Source organism: Phaseolus vulgaris, chromosome 8 (genome assembly GCF_000499845.2).
Source record: "Phaseolus vulgaris cultivar G19833 chromosome 8, P. vulgaris v2.0, whole genome shotgun sequence".
Taxonomy (NCBI): domain Eukaryota; kingdom Viridiplantae; phylum Streptophyta; class Magnoliopsida; order Fabales; family Fabaceae; genus Phaseolus; species Phaseolus vulgaris.
In genome coordinates, this window is record NC_023752.2 from 19,307,412 (window position 1) to 19,326,969 (window position 19,558).

Sequence of the window (19,558 nt, forward strand, 5' to 3'; positions counted from 1 at the left end):
AATTTATTCAAGTGTGATCCTAAAACTGTTTTTGATGGCTGACAGACTACCTTTTGGGGAAGGTGCTTCAATCAACAGACCACCTTTGTTTTGTGGTTTGAACTACCAATTTTGGAAAGTAATAATGAAAATCTTTATGGAATCACTTGACAAAGGAATTTGGGATGCAATTGAAAATGGTCCTTTTGTCAATAGCAATTGAAAATATTATGATCATGTAAAGAGAAAATTAAATTTGAATCCAAATTACTTTTACCCGTCAACTCTATATTTTCTATGTCGGTACCTACATGAAATTGTTTCCATGACACCATTTTTTTTTAATAAAAAGGTCCTTCACTTTAATTCATATTAATATTTCATTACCCATTTTTAGTGCTTTGAACATGTAACAAAAAGGAAGAATGGGCTTTGGATTTGGTTCTACTTTTATATTGTATAAACATAGTGGTCACTAAAAATAAATAGCTACCAAAATTATTTTAGAAAATTAAGAACCAACCTCATTATTGAGCATAAAATTCAAGCTAAGTCCATGAGCCCAAAGCTTTAGTGAGATATTTAAACATTGAAAAACAAAGTTGTTTGGCACCACATGCAATCGTAACATATAAAAAAAATTCAATGCATAATTAAACTATGGTCCTTAATAGGTGGTGAGGAAGAGTAGAAAATTCTTTAGTAAAGATGTTGTGATAATATATATATATATATATATATATATATATATATATATATATAACATTCCATGCAGGTTAACTTTAAGGAAAAATAGACAACACCTATTTTCTTAAAGCAGAGCTTAGAGGCCTTTTTAAATTCTCAAATTTGGTGAAAATAACTCAAATTTGCACCTGCACTTACTCTACACAAGATGAACAAAAAACCAAAGAAAAAACTAAGAAAAAGTTTGTGAAAACTGAGATCCAAGGAAGATAATAAGTGTTCACTTTGCATGAGGTTTTGAGGAACGTGCCACAAAGGTGGGTATGGCATGTAAGAACTCAAAGGTGGTAAATTAACTATTATTTAGTTAGAATACAAAGCTTGAAGATGATAATATATATCATAGTGGTTCATAAATTCAGTTCACTTAGTGAGATAAAAATAACTACGTACTTGATGCAACCATGTCTTACAAAACTTCAAAGATATAAAGTTCAAAGATAAACAATAATTACATAAGAGTAGCAAGTGTTCCAACATTCCCACTTATTATATCCCCATGTAAGTTATTTTCATGTTTTCTCATCTTTCAATAGTTAGCTTGATATATAACTAATGTTGTTCTGACATCATCCTATTTATCCTTTTTTAAGTGTTAACTAATGACAAAATGAGATCTTAAAACCTTCATTTCTAAAAGAAATATCATTTATATATAAAAAGACAAGAAAGAAATTTTTTTATGAACAAGTGTACCCTGAGCCAAAAGTATAAGACTAATCCCTGAAAATATTGAAATCTATTTAATTTCAGGAGTTACCCTCTCTCAACAAATATTATTTCATACTCACAAACTTAAGTATCTAATTCTTAACCACATGGTAAGCAATATTATCATTACAACAATATTTTCATTGAGTAAAAAATTGAGGTAGTAAAAGGAAAATTCTTAACTTCATAAATATGTATGATAAAATCCTTCAAAAAAAATAAATAATTACAAAAAATATGATTAAAAACTATAGATTTGTTACCTGTGTCCCAAATAGTGAGCTTCAACCTCTTACTACCAATTGTAAAAAAACTTTATCTTGAAATCCACACATATTCAAGAACCAACAACTCAGTATGTAACAGTGTGATGACACAACAAATTACTTTGCAATTCCTTATGATATGAAGCACTCAATCATATAGGAAGAATGAACTTCAAAGTCAAATGCCTCAAAATTATAATAAACCATAACCAATCTAGTGTAAAAGACAAATAAAAGACCATGAACAAATAAGGTTTAATATATCATCTCCATCCCTATATCTCTCTTTTGTCTTCTATTCTGCGGCACATTCCCTCCTTTTTCTACTCACACTACTCTACCAAGCACCACTTTTGATTCGACCCTTTAATATGTGTGTCCTACTCATTTTTTATTTTTACAATAGCTTCATTTTAAAATTAATATAGCTTAAACAAGTTGCAGAGATAGAGCTAATAAAGTGTATTTAAATATTTTTTTCAATTAAACCTATTACACCCTTAAATTGGGTTGTTAATTGATTTTCCAAACTAGTTCACAAAAGATTTCTAAAATATTTTTCTAATGGTCAAAAGAAACGATGCACGAGTAATGTAAAAAGATAAGGAACAATTTGTTTTTATAATGGTCATTCCTAACTTGTCTTATATTTAATTCTCCAATACAAACTATAAATGGTTCCACTAAACAGAAAAATGCTATAAGTATTTGTCACTATCATTTTTTGCTTACACAAGTACACAAAGCCTCTCCACATTATTTGTTAAATTCTCCTTGAGTTTAAGCACGAGTGTATAACATTTGTTTAGGCTAAGTACACAAAGTCTCTTTAGGCTATATAATAATAAAATATTATTTACAAGGTTTCACACAAGTGGATATTGTTGATCAAGAGTGATCATGTGCTTTGAAGAATCCAAATCCAAGGTGTTTGATGAAAGGCTGGTGTTGTTGTTGTTGTGTGTGGGTGTGATCTGGGTAGATTAAAGTGTGATCCACTTTTTTGTTGAATCTAAAACAAATGTGAATTAAAACCTTTTTGAAATTATATGTTTTTCCAACTAAGTGAAAAATAACTTGTTTTGTCGAATCAACCGGTTGTTTTGTTCTTAGATGTTTTGAAAAAGGTTGAAAGTTGTTTGACTTGGTTGACTAAACTGTCAAACCAAATCAAACAGTTGTTTCGTGGTTTCAACCGATTGTTTCTTTGAAAATCCTAACAGAATTCTGTTTTGATTGGTGAATCTGTTTTAAATGATTTCTAACTGAATACGCTCCTTCATTAAATGTTTTGACCAATCTTTGGAAAATATAAATAGTTTGTTATATGTTTCTAAAGAGTAAGAAACAGTTTTGAGAAATTCAGTTTGATATATTTGATCTCAAGTTTTCAAGATTCACATCAAGTTTTGGATTTTCAAAAGAGAGTGAAATCGGATTGCTATTGTATTCTTTTCAGATTGTTCTTTGATCAGGTGTAATCCTTTCTCAATCTTCTGCATTTCTGTTGTTGTATTTCCAAGGAGTGTTGTGTGTTCTTGAGGTGTTCAAGATCAATACTCTTGGTGTGCTTTGCCAAAGGTAGTGTGTTTCTTGAGGGGTTCAAGGTCACTACTTTGGTGTGTGGTGTTTTGTAATCTGCTTTGATTGCTTAGTGGATTATCCAGTGGTTTCTGGGAACTGGATGTAGCTCTTGTTGTAAGAGTGAACCAGTATAAACTGTTTGTTTGCATTTCTCTTTCTTTGAATTCCTTTAAATTCTATTTTTAAGTTGTTTAATTTTTAACTAGTATAAACAACTGATTGATTCGAAGAAACAACCGATTGTTTTCAGTGTTTTGCTTTAAAACAGTTTGTGTTCTTGCCTAACTTGATTCGTCTTCTGGATCTCTATACAAAATTTCATTAAACCTTCAACCCCCCCCCCCCCCCCTCTCTCTCTTGTTTAAGGACATATATTCTAACAGATATCAAGTACAATCACACCTAATCTAAAGAATAACTTCACACGCATGTGAAGGGTTCATAGAAATGAACACTCTTATTACAAGTTTCTTAGAAGATGATTTCTCTAAGCGCTAAAAGCTTTTAAAAAATGAAATAATATAAATGTATGCACGAAAGTACTTTTTTGTTGTTTTCCCCATCAAGAATTCATGAGTTCTATTTGTAAGTGTCACAAAAAGATTCATTATGACCTACTGTTTTTACGTTGTCATTTATGTCAAAGCTTTTCAACATGGATGTTTGACAATAACCTTATACTTCATTGTAATACTCCTTTTGTTTGAGAAAAAGGACACACTATCCAAGTAGTTTTGTTCACATTACTAACCACATTAAAAGGAGATTACAAAGTCTAAAGAGTAGGTCGTACACATGTTAAACTATTCTTTGATGTATATGATATTAGTCTTTCGAATAGGTACACGGTCTTGTAGATTCAAATGTATCGTTAAAGATGTTTGTTGATCGTTTAATGAATCTTCACAAGTCATCTAGAGTTGGGTTGTCTAATGAATGACAAATTGCATATGTTCTTGATTAAAGCAACTCAAGTTGATTTTCACTTAACAAACTTATTTGATATATCCAAACCTAGTATTATTTATTATCATCAAAATCTTGGACGACTTCTTGACAATCATGTAGACTTTTGTCTAGTCGTCTATGCCTTAACAACGGAAACAATTATGTTGGCAATGAGAACAATGTTGGTGGTCATGGGAACAATGGTGGTGACAAAAAGTGAGAGGCACAATAGTCATGGTTGCAGGAGGGAGGCTTAAGAGTTTTAGTGATGATCTCAATGGGAAGGTGGAAGGAAGGTATTTTTTTTGAAGTAGTGGAGGAGAAAATGGAGTGAGCAAGTGAAGTGTTAAGGAAGGGCTTTTTCAGAAGAAAATTTCAATAGCAACGCAACAATGGAGAATGAAAAGTAGAAGGCGTGTAGTTATGCCTTATTAAACTACATATTCTACCTTAAATCTACATATACTTGACATAGAAGGTTCTTAAAGTATTTACAACTATGCCAACAAATTCATTTTCATATTGATTTTGCATAAATCGATATTATTTTAACAAAATAAATTAACTTTTTCTCACTAATAAATATATGTATTATAATTGAAATGTTTCACCTAGCATGATCCAAATATGCTATTAATGTACTAGATTTGCCATTAGCTTTATAATGTCTTAATAGTGACAAGTATATTGTAATGAGTTCATGAATGGAGATAAAGAAAATAAGTAAGTATGAAATTTCAAAAACATGACGAAACAAAATACTTTTATTTCCAAAAACACTCTTAATTCTTTATTTCATATTTCTTGAACTCAAAATTAAGAGACATTTTTTCTTGTAATTTTTTAGTACAATTAATAATTTGTTGAACAGTTGTTTAGTGGGCTAATCCAAGCCCAATTACTTCAAGAAATTCAATCAAGAAAAGGTGAGTGAAGTTGGAGCTTCAAAGTGCAAAAAGAAGGCAAGAAAAGTGTGACTACTTGGAGCAAGGAAAACATGTACCAAGCACTAACCATGCCTTATTATTTTTGGCACATTAGAAGGGAATTCAAATTTCAAATTTCAAAATTTTCCTCCTTATATTTTCGACTAAGATTTTAATTTAATTTTTCATGTATTTACGTTTGCATTTGAAGATGCATCATTATGTTACATAGCCATGCTTCTTCTATGTGAAAACACTTTTGAGATATTGAAATATTGAGATATTTTGGCATTTGTGAGTGCGAAAGAATTTCTTGGAGTCTTATATATTGCTTTATAGGAACAAGTGGTGATTCACTTAGAGTTTATTTTGGAGAAGCATGAATTCATCTCTTTTTTTTTCTACAAGTGGCTCGTCATTTTTCATCTCCTAACGCTCTCATATTTTCTCTTTTCTTCTTGATTTTATCTCTGCTTGACTTATTTGTGTTCTTATGTTTCTTTCTACTCATAAATTTAAACTTTAAGACTTATTTAATCATATGATTTATATTTGTATTCAGTAATGAACATATTTAAATTCCTTTATCTTTGTCTAATTCATTTACCTTTGTCTAATTCATTTATCTTTGAAATATTTGTATTCAATCATAAGTTTTTAGTCTAATTCAAAACTTAAAAACATGAATCTTATCATATTGACCCGTTTTTAATTTATTTTAGACTCTCATGAAATATATGTTAATTAGTACACATATAACTATCAAAATTATGACATAAGTTGGACTCGTTAGTCTTTGTTCAGTTCATTTAACATATAATTTAAATGAGTTTAGGTCGATCAAACTTATTATCTGTTTCATAAAATAATAATAATATTTTTTTTTTAAATATTATTATTTTATTAAAGTATACATATATGTTATAAGTTTATCAAATTTTAAAATATATTTTTAATTTTTAATGTTTTAAACAACTCAAAATAGTTGGTAACTTAACATAAGTTTGAATTGGTGATTTTTTTTATCAAATTTCATGTTAGACATTATTATGATATTTATCATTCCAGTTAAGTTAATATCTTAGAATACAACAACTATATGTGATACATTAAAACATGTTATTAAATAAATAAAAAAGATAAACAAGTCTGGAAGATTATGTTAAAATCCATACATAAGTAAAAACATCAAATCTAAACTAGGAGGTTTATCCCCATTATGAAAAAACTCAAAAAAAAAAAACAATAAAGCAAACAAAAGTTTTTGGATCGATGATTTTAAATACAGGTTAGACTATAAACAAAATTATTTTCCCATAAAGGAACAAGTATTTCTAGATTTCATGTTTCCATTAGGTCTTCACAAAACAAAATGGATAAGTTTACTCAAAGTTAGCTTTTAGGCCACTTTACAACAACACGTGGTATCTTGAAATTTCAGTTAATATATTTACTTTTTTATGTTTAATGTAAACCTCTTCTTACATATATAAACGCCACAATGTAATTCTGGAATAATAAAAAGTATATGGTGTAATATTTTCAAATGATTAAGGAAAAAGTCACTGTAAATATTGAAAATGAGAGAAGATATCGTGTGAAAATTTAAGAAACCACAGACATGTCGATGGATTTTTTTTATATCCTGTTAGGGTCATAGTCCTAAAACACTTATAAAATAAAATTTACACACTCTAAGCCACACACTCTTTAATGGAAATTTAGACATACAAAAGTTTCTTCTTAAAAGACTTTTAGAAAAAAAATAAAAAACTTTTCTGTAAACTAAAATTAAGTTATGTAAAAGTTTAAAAAAAAACTCTGAACAGCTAAAAAGCTTCTACTTTTGATTTATTTATGAAAAAACATAATCCAACTTTTACTTTTCTCTTCTAACTTTTATCAAAGAAATTGTTCTAACCAGACCCTTTCATAAAAGCTTCTTGAATGAGAAACATGTCATACATATTTTAATTGGTAAATTCATTCAGATAAGTTTAATCGTAAAACTTGTTGAAATAAATCAAAATACACTTTTTAAGAAGTGATGAGCCACTTTTGTTTTAAATTTACATTCTAAGATTCTAAAACCAACCCCATAAAAGTTGTTTGAAAAGCTCTCTGTACATGCCATCATCATTAATAATACATATATATTTATACTAAGTGCTCCGTGGTATATTATTCACAATGATGTACTAAATATTATTAATGTTACTGTAAGAAACACTTATCATAGATCTGAGACAAACTCCAAGAATATGTACATTGCCGAATAATATGTTGATAAAGCCAGATACAAGAATCAGGAATGTTACCATGAAAGGGGTAACAGAATTGCCTGCACCAAATGCAACAACAGAAAACAGCCACGGATTGCCACGAGCTGGAGACAAATTCAGCTGAACTGAGACATAAAAACAGTCAAGTTGGCATGCATTAGGAAAGTGAATACACCATGTGTAATGGAGAATTTCCCCAACCAATTCACTAGCAAAGCATTGCATTATTTGCTCCTCTCAAATCAGGAGTTATCCACTCAAACCCCCTCACCAAACACAACAACACAAGACCATGGACTTTTTTTCCTAAGCTCAGTTTCTCAATTGGTGGCTTCAGAATCACTGTGGTTATCTACTGCATCATCAAACAAAGTGGGGCCGTCTGAGGCAATCTCTAAGTTTCCTACAGACTCCAGATCAATAGAAGTGTCCCCTAACTGTGCTGTGGCCAGCCTCAACATTATGTTATGCATAATGTTGGATTGCTCAAGCTTGAACTTGTGCTCTGAGGTGTGTTGTTGATTAAATCGACCGGGAAGCTTGGATCGAGTTGCATAGCAATCACCACAAAGATCAAAACCCATCTTTTCCGTACAATCAGCGCATCTATATCTATCTCCAATTATTGGAAACATCTGTGATGAGTCACACATTAGCATACTACGCAAAACTAGAAGCATAAGAGTTAAAGACACTGCACCTTCAAGAGAAATACTAAGTTAAAAAAAGAAGTGAAATAAGGACTTGTATGTTTCCTGCTTTCAAAAATAATTTTTTTTTTTTCTAAAATTTGTATTATTTCTAAAACTGTCTCTTGAGCATTTGAATAGAGGACTAGAAGAAAACAGGATAAGAAAACATGTCCAAGTTGTTACTTGTTTTGGAAACAGTTTTTTAACCTAGTGCATTTTAGAACGACAGATTGATTGGAATTAGTGTGGAATTATTTTAGAAAACTATTTTTAAACAAAAATGTTAAAAGGGAATCAAACAGGCCTAAATCTTCAGGTTGGCATCTGAACACTACAAAATAGTAAACTCTTGCCTTCCCATATAAAAGCATCTATAGATAAACGTGAAAACAACAACAAAATTGAAATTAGTTATCAGATAAATATCTATGAAGGCGTCATTAATCTAGTGTAGTGTAGGTTCTTGAACCATATGAAAATGCACAAGTATTCTAAGTTGGCAGTGTGCAGCAAATAAGCAAGTTATAATTATACGTTTGTAGCTTGAACAGGAACCTATGACCTACTATAGGACAATAAGTGAAAAGAATATAAAAGGCACAATGAAAACAAAAGAAAATGGAAACAGAGCAACAGAACGAACAAAAAAAATGGAAGATATGATGGAATAGAACTTTTACCCCGCAAAAATCACAACCAACTCCAATGTGAACTTTTGAGTCAGGATCTGACCACCAATCTTTATTTTCTCCTTTGTTACCCTTATCCAATGAACCTGAAAGAAAACCATAACTAGAAGAACATGAAAAAAGAGAGAAAAATATTGAAAGAAACACCTTACAACAAGAGATCAACCACTTAGGAAATATAAAGAAAATATAATAAAATATTTTAGAGTATTGTAGATGATAACATAAGAATGACTTCCATTTTGTAATATATTTCATCCGTTGTTTGTTTGTTTAAGTAAATTAGGATTCGAATATTTAGTATAAAATAGTGGTTATGCTGGAATGCTCAATACTTAAACAGGCCAAACAATATAAAATATCCTAGGAAAAAAATGTATATTTCTAATCCCTATACTTTCGGTCATACAAGGGCAAGATTCCTATACTCTTATATTGAGGAATTTGGTCTGCAAACTTAAAAAATATGTGAATTTAATCCTTCCGAACTTTAAAAAACATGATAAATTATTAGAGAGAGGCTAAATACACATGTTTTTTAAAGTTTGAAGAGCACAACCTTTCTACCACGCTCAATTGAGAGTATGAAAACTAAAAGACATTTCCCAATATTCTATCATATTCTTAATAGAAAGCTGAAAGAAATACACATATATTTCAATATTTTCACCCAAAGCTGTACGCTTCAAGACATCAGTCATGTAATAAAATTGAATGCAATATACATACAAGAAGGGGTGGTCTCAAGTTTGACTTTGATCTGTTTTAGTTCAATGGCATCTCTCCGCTGTCTATATTCTTCAGGAAGTTGTTCCTCCAAAAAGTGATCTAACTCCAAACATACTTTTGGAAACCTTCTGGGATGTGGACTTTGACAAACTCGGCATCTGAGCGTGTCGTCATCTGTGTTGTTGACGACACAAGTTTGACAGTATACTGATGGGAATGAGGAAAAGTATAACAAAATCAATATACCATTTAAGTGTTTTATTGTTAATAAATCCAATCAGTTATAATTGAAAGAAAAATCCATTAAGTACCATGCCCACAATTAAGAACTACAGGACGAAAGAGCATTTGCTTGCACATTGTACACGTCACATCTGCAACTGATAATTTCTGTTGGAGAGAAATCTCTTCCTGAGTTTGAGCAGGAGTTCCAGCAATATCAGCCTCTCCATTGGAATAGACTATTCCTTCGTCTCTTTCATGGGTGGTGGACCCTGATTGCTCCGTACATTCAGAAGTTCCCACATTACATGAGTTGGATGTCAAATTCGTAACAGAGGAGGAAGAAGGGATACCAGAATGACCAAATTTAGCTTGTGATTCACATGTATCAGGATCAAATTGAGGAGAGTAGAATCCTGATTTCTTTTCTTCCTCTGAAGAAAGATGTCAATAAGAATGATTGTCAAAACTAGCCCAACAAAGTAGACTAAAGGATTACTTCTATGCTAAATACAAATTTACTAGATAGTGGCATCAAAGAAGGAGAAAACTGCCTTTTATAGAAGTATACAAGGAAAACCAAGAATCATAATGCAGTAAAAAAGAAACAAAATCATATAATAAAATTTTGGATATCCATAAGAACCTGAGGACATAAATCAAAAACAGAGAAGAAAATTTTTATCAGTGAAAGAGCTATTGTATATAAACTTCTCAATGAATACCATGTAACAGAAGAAAATGAGCTAAGATGGATTATTCTTGCATAAGTTAAAATTAATTTATGCACTTTTGTGTTTCTTTTAATTATCTCATCTACTCCAAAAGCTAAGGTGCATAATTTGATTCCAACATATGCGACATGTTTGGTTCCTTTTACTTTCCTACTTCTTCTCCAATGTATTTTATGAGAAGTTTATCCAAGCTAAGCTAAATTCTACTTAATTCAAGACAGATGGATACTTCTAATAGTTGCCAGTATCAAGTACCTATTACAGTATGGAATCCGTATTTGAATTACACAGACACGGTGGAATATATTAATTATAATAAGTGACAAATACGAGAACTTACAGTTACCCTACTATAATTACAAATACAGCATGAAATCAGACTAAAACAATTTACATCATTTTAACATTTCTCTTCAAGTCGGAGCATATAAATATGTGCATAATCTTTAACACATATAACTTATTTGAAGCCCTCTACTAGTTGATCAATTGAATTGGAAATCTAGTTTTAATGTCTCCAGATAAGATCTCTTAAATGAAACACGGACTATCTCAGTGTAGGGCTATTGACTATGGTACACAACTGTAATTGTTTACACATCACACATGCATTGGTGGACTTCTCATAGTCCATGCTGTTGTGCTTGCAGCTATGTTTTATGGTAAAAGATTAGGATCCCACTATTCAACACAATGATGAGCATTTAAAATAACTACTGAATTACAACTCTATTGTGCTACAATTAGCGCATTGGTCTTTGCAGCCTTGATGCCCTCTCAACAACTCCACGATTTGTCACTCATTAGGCCCTAGATACCGTGTTTAACCAGCTCGTGGTTAGTGCCACGGTATTTCTCTTTTCTACAAGCATTTGGAGAGGTTGTTTCACTAAAAGTATTAAAGTGGCTCGTGGTTACAAAGATAATAGAGAAGATGAATTCTATGAAAAATCCTAGACAAGTAAAGTTAAAACAAATGTTCAGACAGCTTATGAGTGATAGTGCACTAGAGAAGAAAACCTAAACTGACATAATAAGTGGAAGAGAGCAATCCAAGGGAAAGAAAGGAAAGGAGATGGCTGGCTACTTTAAACTGCTAGGATTAGAACATTTTTTTTTCTTAATGACCAAACTTCGGTTATTATGTGCCCTGTCACCCTGCATGTTGATCATAAGAAAACCCTCTATCACAAGAAAAGAAACCACCACCTAGAGGAGGAAGGTATAATAATATCATAAATTAAAGTTATTTCAAAGTTAAGTATTTGTGCTCGCTCTCTTTTTGGCTTATGGTACAAACTTCATATTGATACAGTAACAACTTTTTACTTCTGATGTATTTTCTTGCAAGATTCCTGCAGTATGCCTCTTAGTGTTTAGCTGTGCAATAATATCCATACGACAAAACTCAACTGACCAATTAGAAGTAATTCATCTTATGTTTAGTTGTCCAAAAACAATTCAGTATCAGATCCATTTTGTGGTCTGATTTTATGTGTAGTAAATAATAGATTCTTAGGATAAAAGAATCCTCAATATCTCCATAGTTTGATTCAGAGAAAATTTCATCAGAATTTTTTTATTCATTTAAGCATATTTTTATTTACTTATTTTAAAAAATTTGATTGTTACAAATAGAGATGATGAAAATATAATTAATGAAAAAGTTATCAATAAAAGAAATTATATAATGGTTAGATTCAAAGTTACTTTGCTTTTATAGCTCAATGGTCGAAGAATTATGAGCACACAACCCCAAACTTACAAAAGCTAGGAATCAAGATTTTAAGTTTGACATGAAGTTCATCGGGATGTGAGTGCAATTGGAGTGTATTTGAGCAAATAGTAATTATTGTTCATGACATGACTCATTTCATTATCATCTTCTCTATAGAATGTGAAAGAAAATAATTCACATTTTACTTATTCATTATGCAAATTCATTCAAAAAAATGAGAATAGGTTGGACCACAAAAGATTGCATGATTTGGTTTACATGAAGTATAGCCAATAACTTGCTCAAAGATACAATATTAAGGATGAAATAGACCCAATTGTACTCAATGACATTGATGAGTGTAATGAGTGGGGGGGGGGGAATGAGTTGGTTTTTTATGACAATCTCACTCTTAATTGGGCAACTGTTTTGGAGAACCAATAATTTATACAAGGAGACAAGAAACTAATAAAACAAAGCAACCATCAAGTGGTGGTTTCATTATTGGATCTTCCCATGCTTCTAAGAAAGGTCTAGGTGCAACTTCACCCCCAACAAGAAGGAGGGGCAAGGGGTTGAGAATGAATTGCATGATAGCTCTGATTCTGAGTTTTAATAATTACTTAACTTTGACAAGGGTTTCTTTGAAGGGGGAGAGGAGGAGGGACATGCCCCCATTGGATAATATTGAAGACAATTATGTAGGGATTGAAGAGACAAATAATTAGAAATTTAAGACATTTATCATATGTTTTGTTGTTATTTTAAGTTTTGAACTTGAAATCCGTGGTGCTTTGATTTGATGTTATTACTATTTAAATTTCTAGACATAATATTATATTATCATTAGTTATGGTTGCCCCTTTCATTATTTTTGCATTAAAATTATATTTCTATATTTTTTTTAAAAATTATCTATGTGTATATATTATATTTCTTTGGTCTATAATGTTTCTGTAATAACCCGTTATAGTTTTCGGTACTCCCACATTCCGAAGAATGAACATCTCAATTGTAGTATTAGATATTTGTGGATGATCTAGCAGGAGCCTAATAGCGGTGGCACAACAACTCCGATGAACTTAACTAGGATAGGTTTTGAATGACTCTAATATCATCTTAGTAAGTGGGTTTATGCCTAACTCAACCTCACAAAATCAACTTATAAGGTGAGGTCTACACCTCACTTACATATTATAATTTGACCTAATTCCTAGTCAATGTGGGATCTTCAACAAAGATATATCTACTAAAGAAGGGGTTATAGGTTTTAATAAATCTCCAAGAGCATGGTTTGCGAGATTACAAAAGCAATGGTTTCCTTAGGATACAAGCAAAACTAATGAGATCATACTTTATTCATAACATACACTATTATAGGTAAACTCGCTATATTGTTGGTCCATGTGAATGATATAATTATTGCAAAAAATGATGAAACAAAGAAATTTACATTGAAGGAAAAAATTAACATCCCAATTTGAAATGAAACACCTAGGGAAACTCGAGTATTTCCTTAATAAAGGTTGATTATTCCAGAAAGAGGATTTTCTTCTCCTAAAGAAAATCCGTACTTGATCTCCTCGAAGAAACAAGTAAGATGGGATGTAAAACTTCAAAAGTTCATATTAATTAAAATCATAAAATATATTTCGAAGTGAATAGAATCCTCCTATAGAAAAATGTCTATCTATCACACACAAAATCAGACCTTGCTTGTGAAATTAGTATGATAGAACAGTTTAAGCATAAACCAAGATAAGACACATGCAAGCAACTGAACAAAAAATTTCAATACTTAATCCGAAGAAGGGGCTACAATTCAAGAAAGAAGACACCTTGACCCTGAAATTTACCTCCGGGTACTATATATTTCTTGGAGAAAGTTTGGTAATCTAAAGAAGTAAAAAAACAAGATAGAGCATCTCATTCAGGAGCAAAAACTGAATTTCGAGCTCTTGCTCATGGTGTGTGCGAAGGACTCAAATAAAGGTTGGCATCCCAATGCAATTGTACTATGATAACAAGTCAGCCATGATCATTAATCATAATTCAATACAACATGGTAGGAACAAACATGTTGAAATTGACGGACACTTCATCAAAGATAATCTTGAGATCTTCTGGTTACAACCCAATTCCCTATAGGACTTCAAGTTGCAAGCAATTTCACTATAGGGCTTCCTCAACCAATTCTAGAATCTTGTAGGCAAGTTGGAAATGAACAATAGATTTACCAACTTAAGGATGGGTGTTGTAAATAACAAATTATTAGATAAAAATGTCTCCAATATCTCCATAGTGATTAGAAGAAAATAATTTTAGAATCTTCCTATTAATTTCAACATATTTTTATTTCCTTGTTTTAAAAGGCCTGATTGTTACAAATAAAGGTGATGAGAATGTAATTAGAGTGATGGTTATCAATAAAATAATTCTTTATTTCCTTACATTGTTCCAAGCATATGAATTCAAGAACATAGAAACAAAACTTTTGAATGGAGGAGGGGTACGTAGCCCAATTGAAGCTTAAATCCATGAACTGATGTTGGTTATGTGGACTAATTAAATGACAACTTGCACCACTAGGATTTACTAAAAAAGATTTCCAGTATTTAGATCAAGGTTTCTTTAATGGTTTCTCTAAGCCTTTCGTTAACTCATGCTCTATCATTTTGAATTGAGCTACCTTCCCTTAAATAAACTTTTCTCACTAGAATCTATATAGATCTTTTTCCGCAGATAACCAAACAACCTTAAGTGAGTTTCCATGATAGATGTTAACCAATATTTTTCCCTTAATCATCCCTCCATCTTAGCATTGGGATATGTAAAATAGAACAAGGAATCCTAAATTGAGCTCCCGCCAGTCCAGATAAAAAATAATGGACGACAGAAGTAGTAATAATAACTCATAATCAATCATGTTGGAATGTATAGATGACACAGCTTGTTGAACGGATCACTATCAATAGAAGACCATTGCAATTTTAGAAACACCATTATATTCAATGCATTGCACAATAAATCATTGAGACTTATAAGAATCATTTCACACATGTATATTTAGCATGCTCGTGCATAGGCCATTAGGGAAAGTGATATACCAAGAGTTTGGTCTTCCCTTCTCTTGTAAGCAACAGTATAAATCTTAAGAAGCAAAAAGTGAAGCAATTGGCAGACTGTTGGGAAGTGATAGTATTGATGCCTACATACTGGACATTGAGACTCGCGCAGACAATTCATTGAATTGTAGACACACCAGAAACAGCATATGTGGCCACATGCTGCAAATAGAGAGGAAAATATACTAAGAAATTATCAAACTGATAACATATTCACACGCACTCTAGAAAATAATGCTGCCTTACATAGCACAATGGGCTTGTATAATAGATCCCTGCATAATGAAAGTAAAACCAAAATCAGTACACACAATTTGAAAAAGGGAAATATGGTAGCTCACACACCGACTTCAAATGACAAAATAAAGAATCCCTTGTTTCATACAATAGATTAAAAATTTCAAAGCTCAAGAATATGCAATCCTTAATCCAGCCCCAAGAGACAAGATTTTTGGGTTTTGGAGTCAAATTTCATTTGACATTTTTTCAAACAAAAATTGTAAAAAATTGAGGAACTATTACTCTGATTTATTCCTTTTGTTAGCGTTTACACCACTCTCAACGAATTTGGCATTCAATTGAAATTCGAATGTAAAATGCAGGTGTACCAACTTCAGATCGAGAAGAAGAAAAATAACCCCGGAATTGTCCACATCAACTAAACTTGAATCAAGAATAAAATTCATGTTCTTTAAGAAATAACGGCATCCCTAGTGACCCTCTTGAAATATGAATAAGAATCAGAGCACACAATTGAGGCTTGATGAACAACACAACAAAGGGCGTTCCACTTTGGAAACAAAAGAACTCTAAACAATATGCAATTGGAAGAGACTTACAGACAAACGCAGCATACGAAGGATTCGGGGATTTCTTCGTGTTCATCATCCGCAAAGTTTCGATCTCTGAATGCGTTGTTCTCCATTTCGTTAATGTTCCAACAACGCAGAGAGAGAATGCGGTGGTGTCACAGGGGAATCAGGATAGGAACGAACAACAAGAGAACCTGGTGTTCTACCATATATTTTTAATATTTAATATTTAATTATTAAATGCATTAAAAAAAATTGTCTAATTCTCTTCTCCCAAAGGAAAAGGTCACACTAAATTAAAATATTTTAAAAAAATAAGAGACTGAATTTAAAAAATTATCAATAAAGTAAGAGAATTAAATTAATATTTAAATCTTAACATATTGGAAATCACGTTATATAGTGCATCTCATTTCTTATTTATTTAATAAGTTTAGTTCATGGTTGCATACGTTTAATAAATTTTAGAAAAAAAATAGTTTTTATATTTTTATGTTTCTCAACTTTCAAAAATCCGTAAGTTTAATATTTATTTAATTTTTAAAAAAAATAGGAAAAAGAGACTAAATTTATATTTTCTTTTTAAGTTTGAGAACTCAACTGAATATAGGAACTTTAACTATGTTTGACCGTATAAGAACTAAAAATATTATTTCCTCTAAATTTTAACTATTAATAAAAAGAGTATTACTAATAGGATTGAAAATAGGTGAGACTTAAAATAAGTTTGACCTACTTTAAAAAATTAAATTCAGGTTTAATTTAATTTTTATGGTGATTTTTATTTAGGTTTGATTTACTCTTTTTGAGAGTTTAATTTAGTGCATTATCCAACTTAAAAATCTAGTTTTTATTAAGGTTTTTTGGAAGACATGACTTATTCTTATATTAGTTGTCTAAATCAATGTGAAAAAACTCTATGAACTATGAAAAAGTAAAAGGATAAATTATATTTTAAGTTTCTTGTCTAACCAAAATTAACTGTGAAAGTTAGTTTTGTCTATGCATTTTTCTGCTTCTTTGAGTCCCTCTGATATCAAAATAAATTTAGGATTAAGGAAAGACTCCATTAATTCAGAAAATACAAGAACTTTATCAAATGTAAGAACTAAAGCTAGTTTAAATGAATTTTGAGAGAGGTAAAACACATTTTATTCAAGTTCAAATACTATCTACTCAATACATGAAAAAATTATGGAAATAGTTACCTTAGGTTTTCTAAGAGGCGAGTATAAGTTATATAAAAATATATTTTGTAATAAAATGCATTAAATTTATAGTATTTACTTTATACGTAAATATGTTTGATATTTAAAATGGTAAATAAATAGTTTATTTCAATACATTATAAAATTGTTTTAGTATAATAAAAATACCGATTATAAACTAAGGAGTTTTTACTTCTAATCCATTTTTTTCATAAAATTTACGTAATTTATTAAAATTGGATTTGGCCCGCACTTAGACTAGAACATAAATTATGTATGTTGTCATATTTTTGTTGTTGTTAGAATATAGGTTAAATTAAATAGGATTCAGTTAGTTGGAGTATGAAAATTTTCATAAAAACATTATAATTTTTACTAAACTGATTTAAATAAAGTTGTAAAACAAGTTTTATAAATATTTAAAGTATGATATTAAGGATTCTTTATTTTAAGAATAACAAATATATTTATTTTAAGAATAACAAATATATCGATTGACAATGTACGAGAGAAGAGATAAACACACATAGATTTGTATTGGTTCACTTTATCACAAGAGAAATATCTAGTTATTTAATCCGATTAGATTAATTCATGTTATTTTCAAGTTTTAAGAAAATTTCTCGAGAAAACAAGAAAATACAACACACAACATACAATATTCTATCATTACTTGTGAAATCTATCACAAACAAAATTCTTAACGACTCTAACTAAGATCAAAATAGAAAAAAAAATTGTCCAAAATCATAATAACAATATCACATGAAAAAGTATGAGCATATATAATAAGGATACATATCACATGAAAAAATATGAGCATATTTAATAAGGATACAAAATAAAGATGACTTTAACTTCTTTAAACAAGGTTTGAATCAAAATATTAAACCAAGAAAGTAATGATTTTTCTCAGGCTAAGTTCCCTCTTAATAGTAAAAGAATTCTTTGAATGAATGAGATTGATTTGGTATAATTTCAATAAAAAATGAGAGAGATATGAAGACTTTTATGGTTGATGATTTTAATCAATTAAAATCAGTTTAATGGATTAAAATATATCTTAGATTTAAGTTTTTAGGTTTTTAATATGTTAAAATAATATTTTAGTATGTTAAATTGATTAAAGTATGAGATTTAAGTGATTTTAATCAATGAAAATAAACTTATGATTCAAGTTAATTTAATGATTAAAAATTCGTTTCAATATATTGAAACAAAGCTAAATACACAAATTTGACTTTTCAGTGGTTTTAATAATTTAAATCGTCATTCATTGAAATGGTTTTTCTTACTTTCCAGCAAATCTAAGAACATTTTAACTTATTAAAACATATTTTAATCTATTAAAATGTAACTTAAACCCATAAAGGAAATCAAAACACATCCAAGGCTTTCTAACTTAGTTAATAATAAAACCTTGATAAAAGAACTTAAAACATGATTAAAACAAAAAATTAGAACTTAAACCCAAGATTAAATGCATGATCAAAATCTTCGATACATACATCATTATCAACATAACATATTGGAGTTTGAAGCATCAAATTTTAAAAGTCAAACTTATATATCAACAATTTTCACCTCTAATATTTTTAACATTCTTTCCAATTTCAATTAGCTATTTCCAACCCTATTGCTCTCAACCAATTTAAGGGTTATCAATGGTGTAAGCAAATATCTACCCCTAATGAGAAAATAGAGATTGCATGAACCACTTTGACAAACCTTGAGACTCCCTTGTGTTGAGATCTTATTCTTTCTCCCATGCATTTTCTTTGGTCACAAACCAAGAAAAGCTTGTTTAGTAATTCTCCTTTGGAGGGAAGTAGCATGATTGAACAAAGTCACATTTCCTATAAAATGTAGGTTTCAGAAGAGTTAGAGACTAACTTTAACCTAATTTATAAGATTGCAATTTCAATTCATAATAGCTACTTCCCAACAGAGGATAAAAAGGTATAACAAGTCTAAAGTTCAATTTAGAAATTGGATCGAGTTGAGTTAGAGGTACTCCTACTTATTATGACTAGACTCTTTTTGCTTAGTGTATCCTTTAATTTGGAACCTTTGTATATTTTATTTTGAATATGATATACATAGAAACCCGGTGGTATAAATTACCTTCTCTATAATAGTTTACCTATTTCATTTTATATTATTGAACTCATAGACATCAATATATGT

The 19,558-nt window shown here is 30.3% G+C and overlaps 1 protein-coding gene across 1 annotated transcript; it reads right to left on the bottom strand.

Annotated features, from left to right (window-relative positions):
• Positions 1 to 7,340: 7,340 nt before the first annotated feature.
• LOC137824106 (E3 ubiquitin-protein ligase PRT1) lies at positions 7,341 to 16,369 on the bottom strand. Its single transcript, XM_068629563.1, has 7 exons — positions 16,191 to 16,369; positions 15,598 to 15,626; positions 15,334 to 15,513; positions 9,865 to 10,209; positions 9,554 to 9,760; positions 8,816 to 8,910; positions 7,341 to 8,078 (listed from the first exon to the last, which is right to left on the bottom strand). The coding sequence occupies exons 1-7, from the start codon at positions 16,274 to 16,276 to the stop codon at positions 7,764 to 7,766; spliced, it is 1,257 nt and encodes a 418-aa protein (XP_068485664.1). The 5' UTR covers positions 16,277 to 16,369; the 3' UTR covers positions 7,341 to 7,763.
• Between the last annotated feature and the right edge of the window lie 3,189 nt (positions 16,370 to 19,558).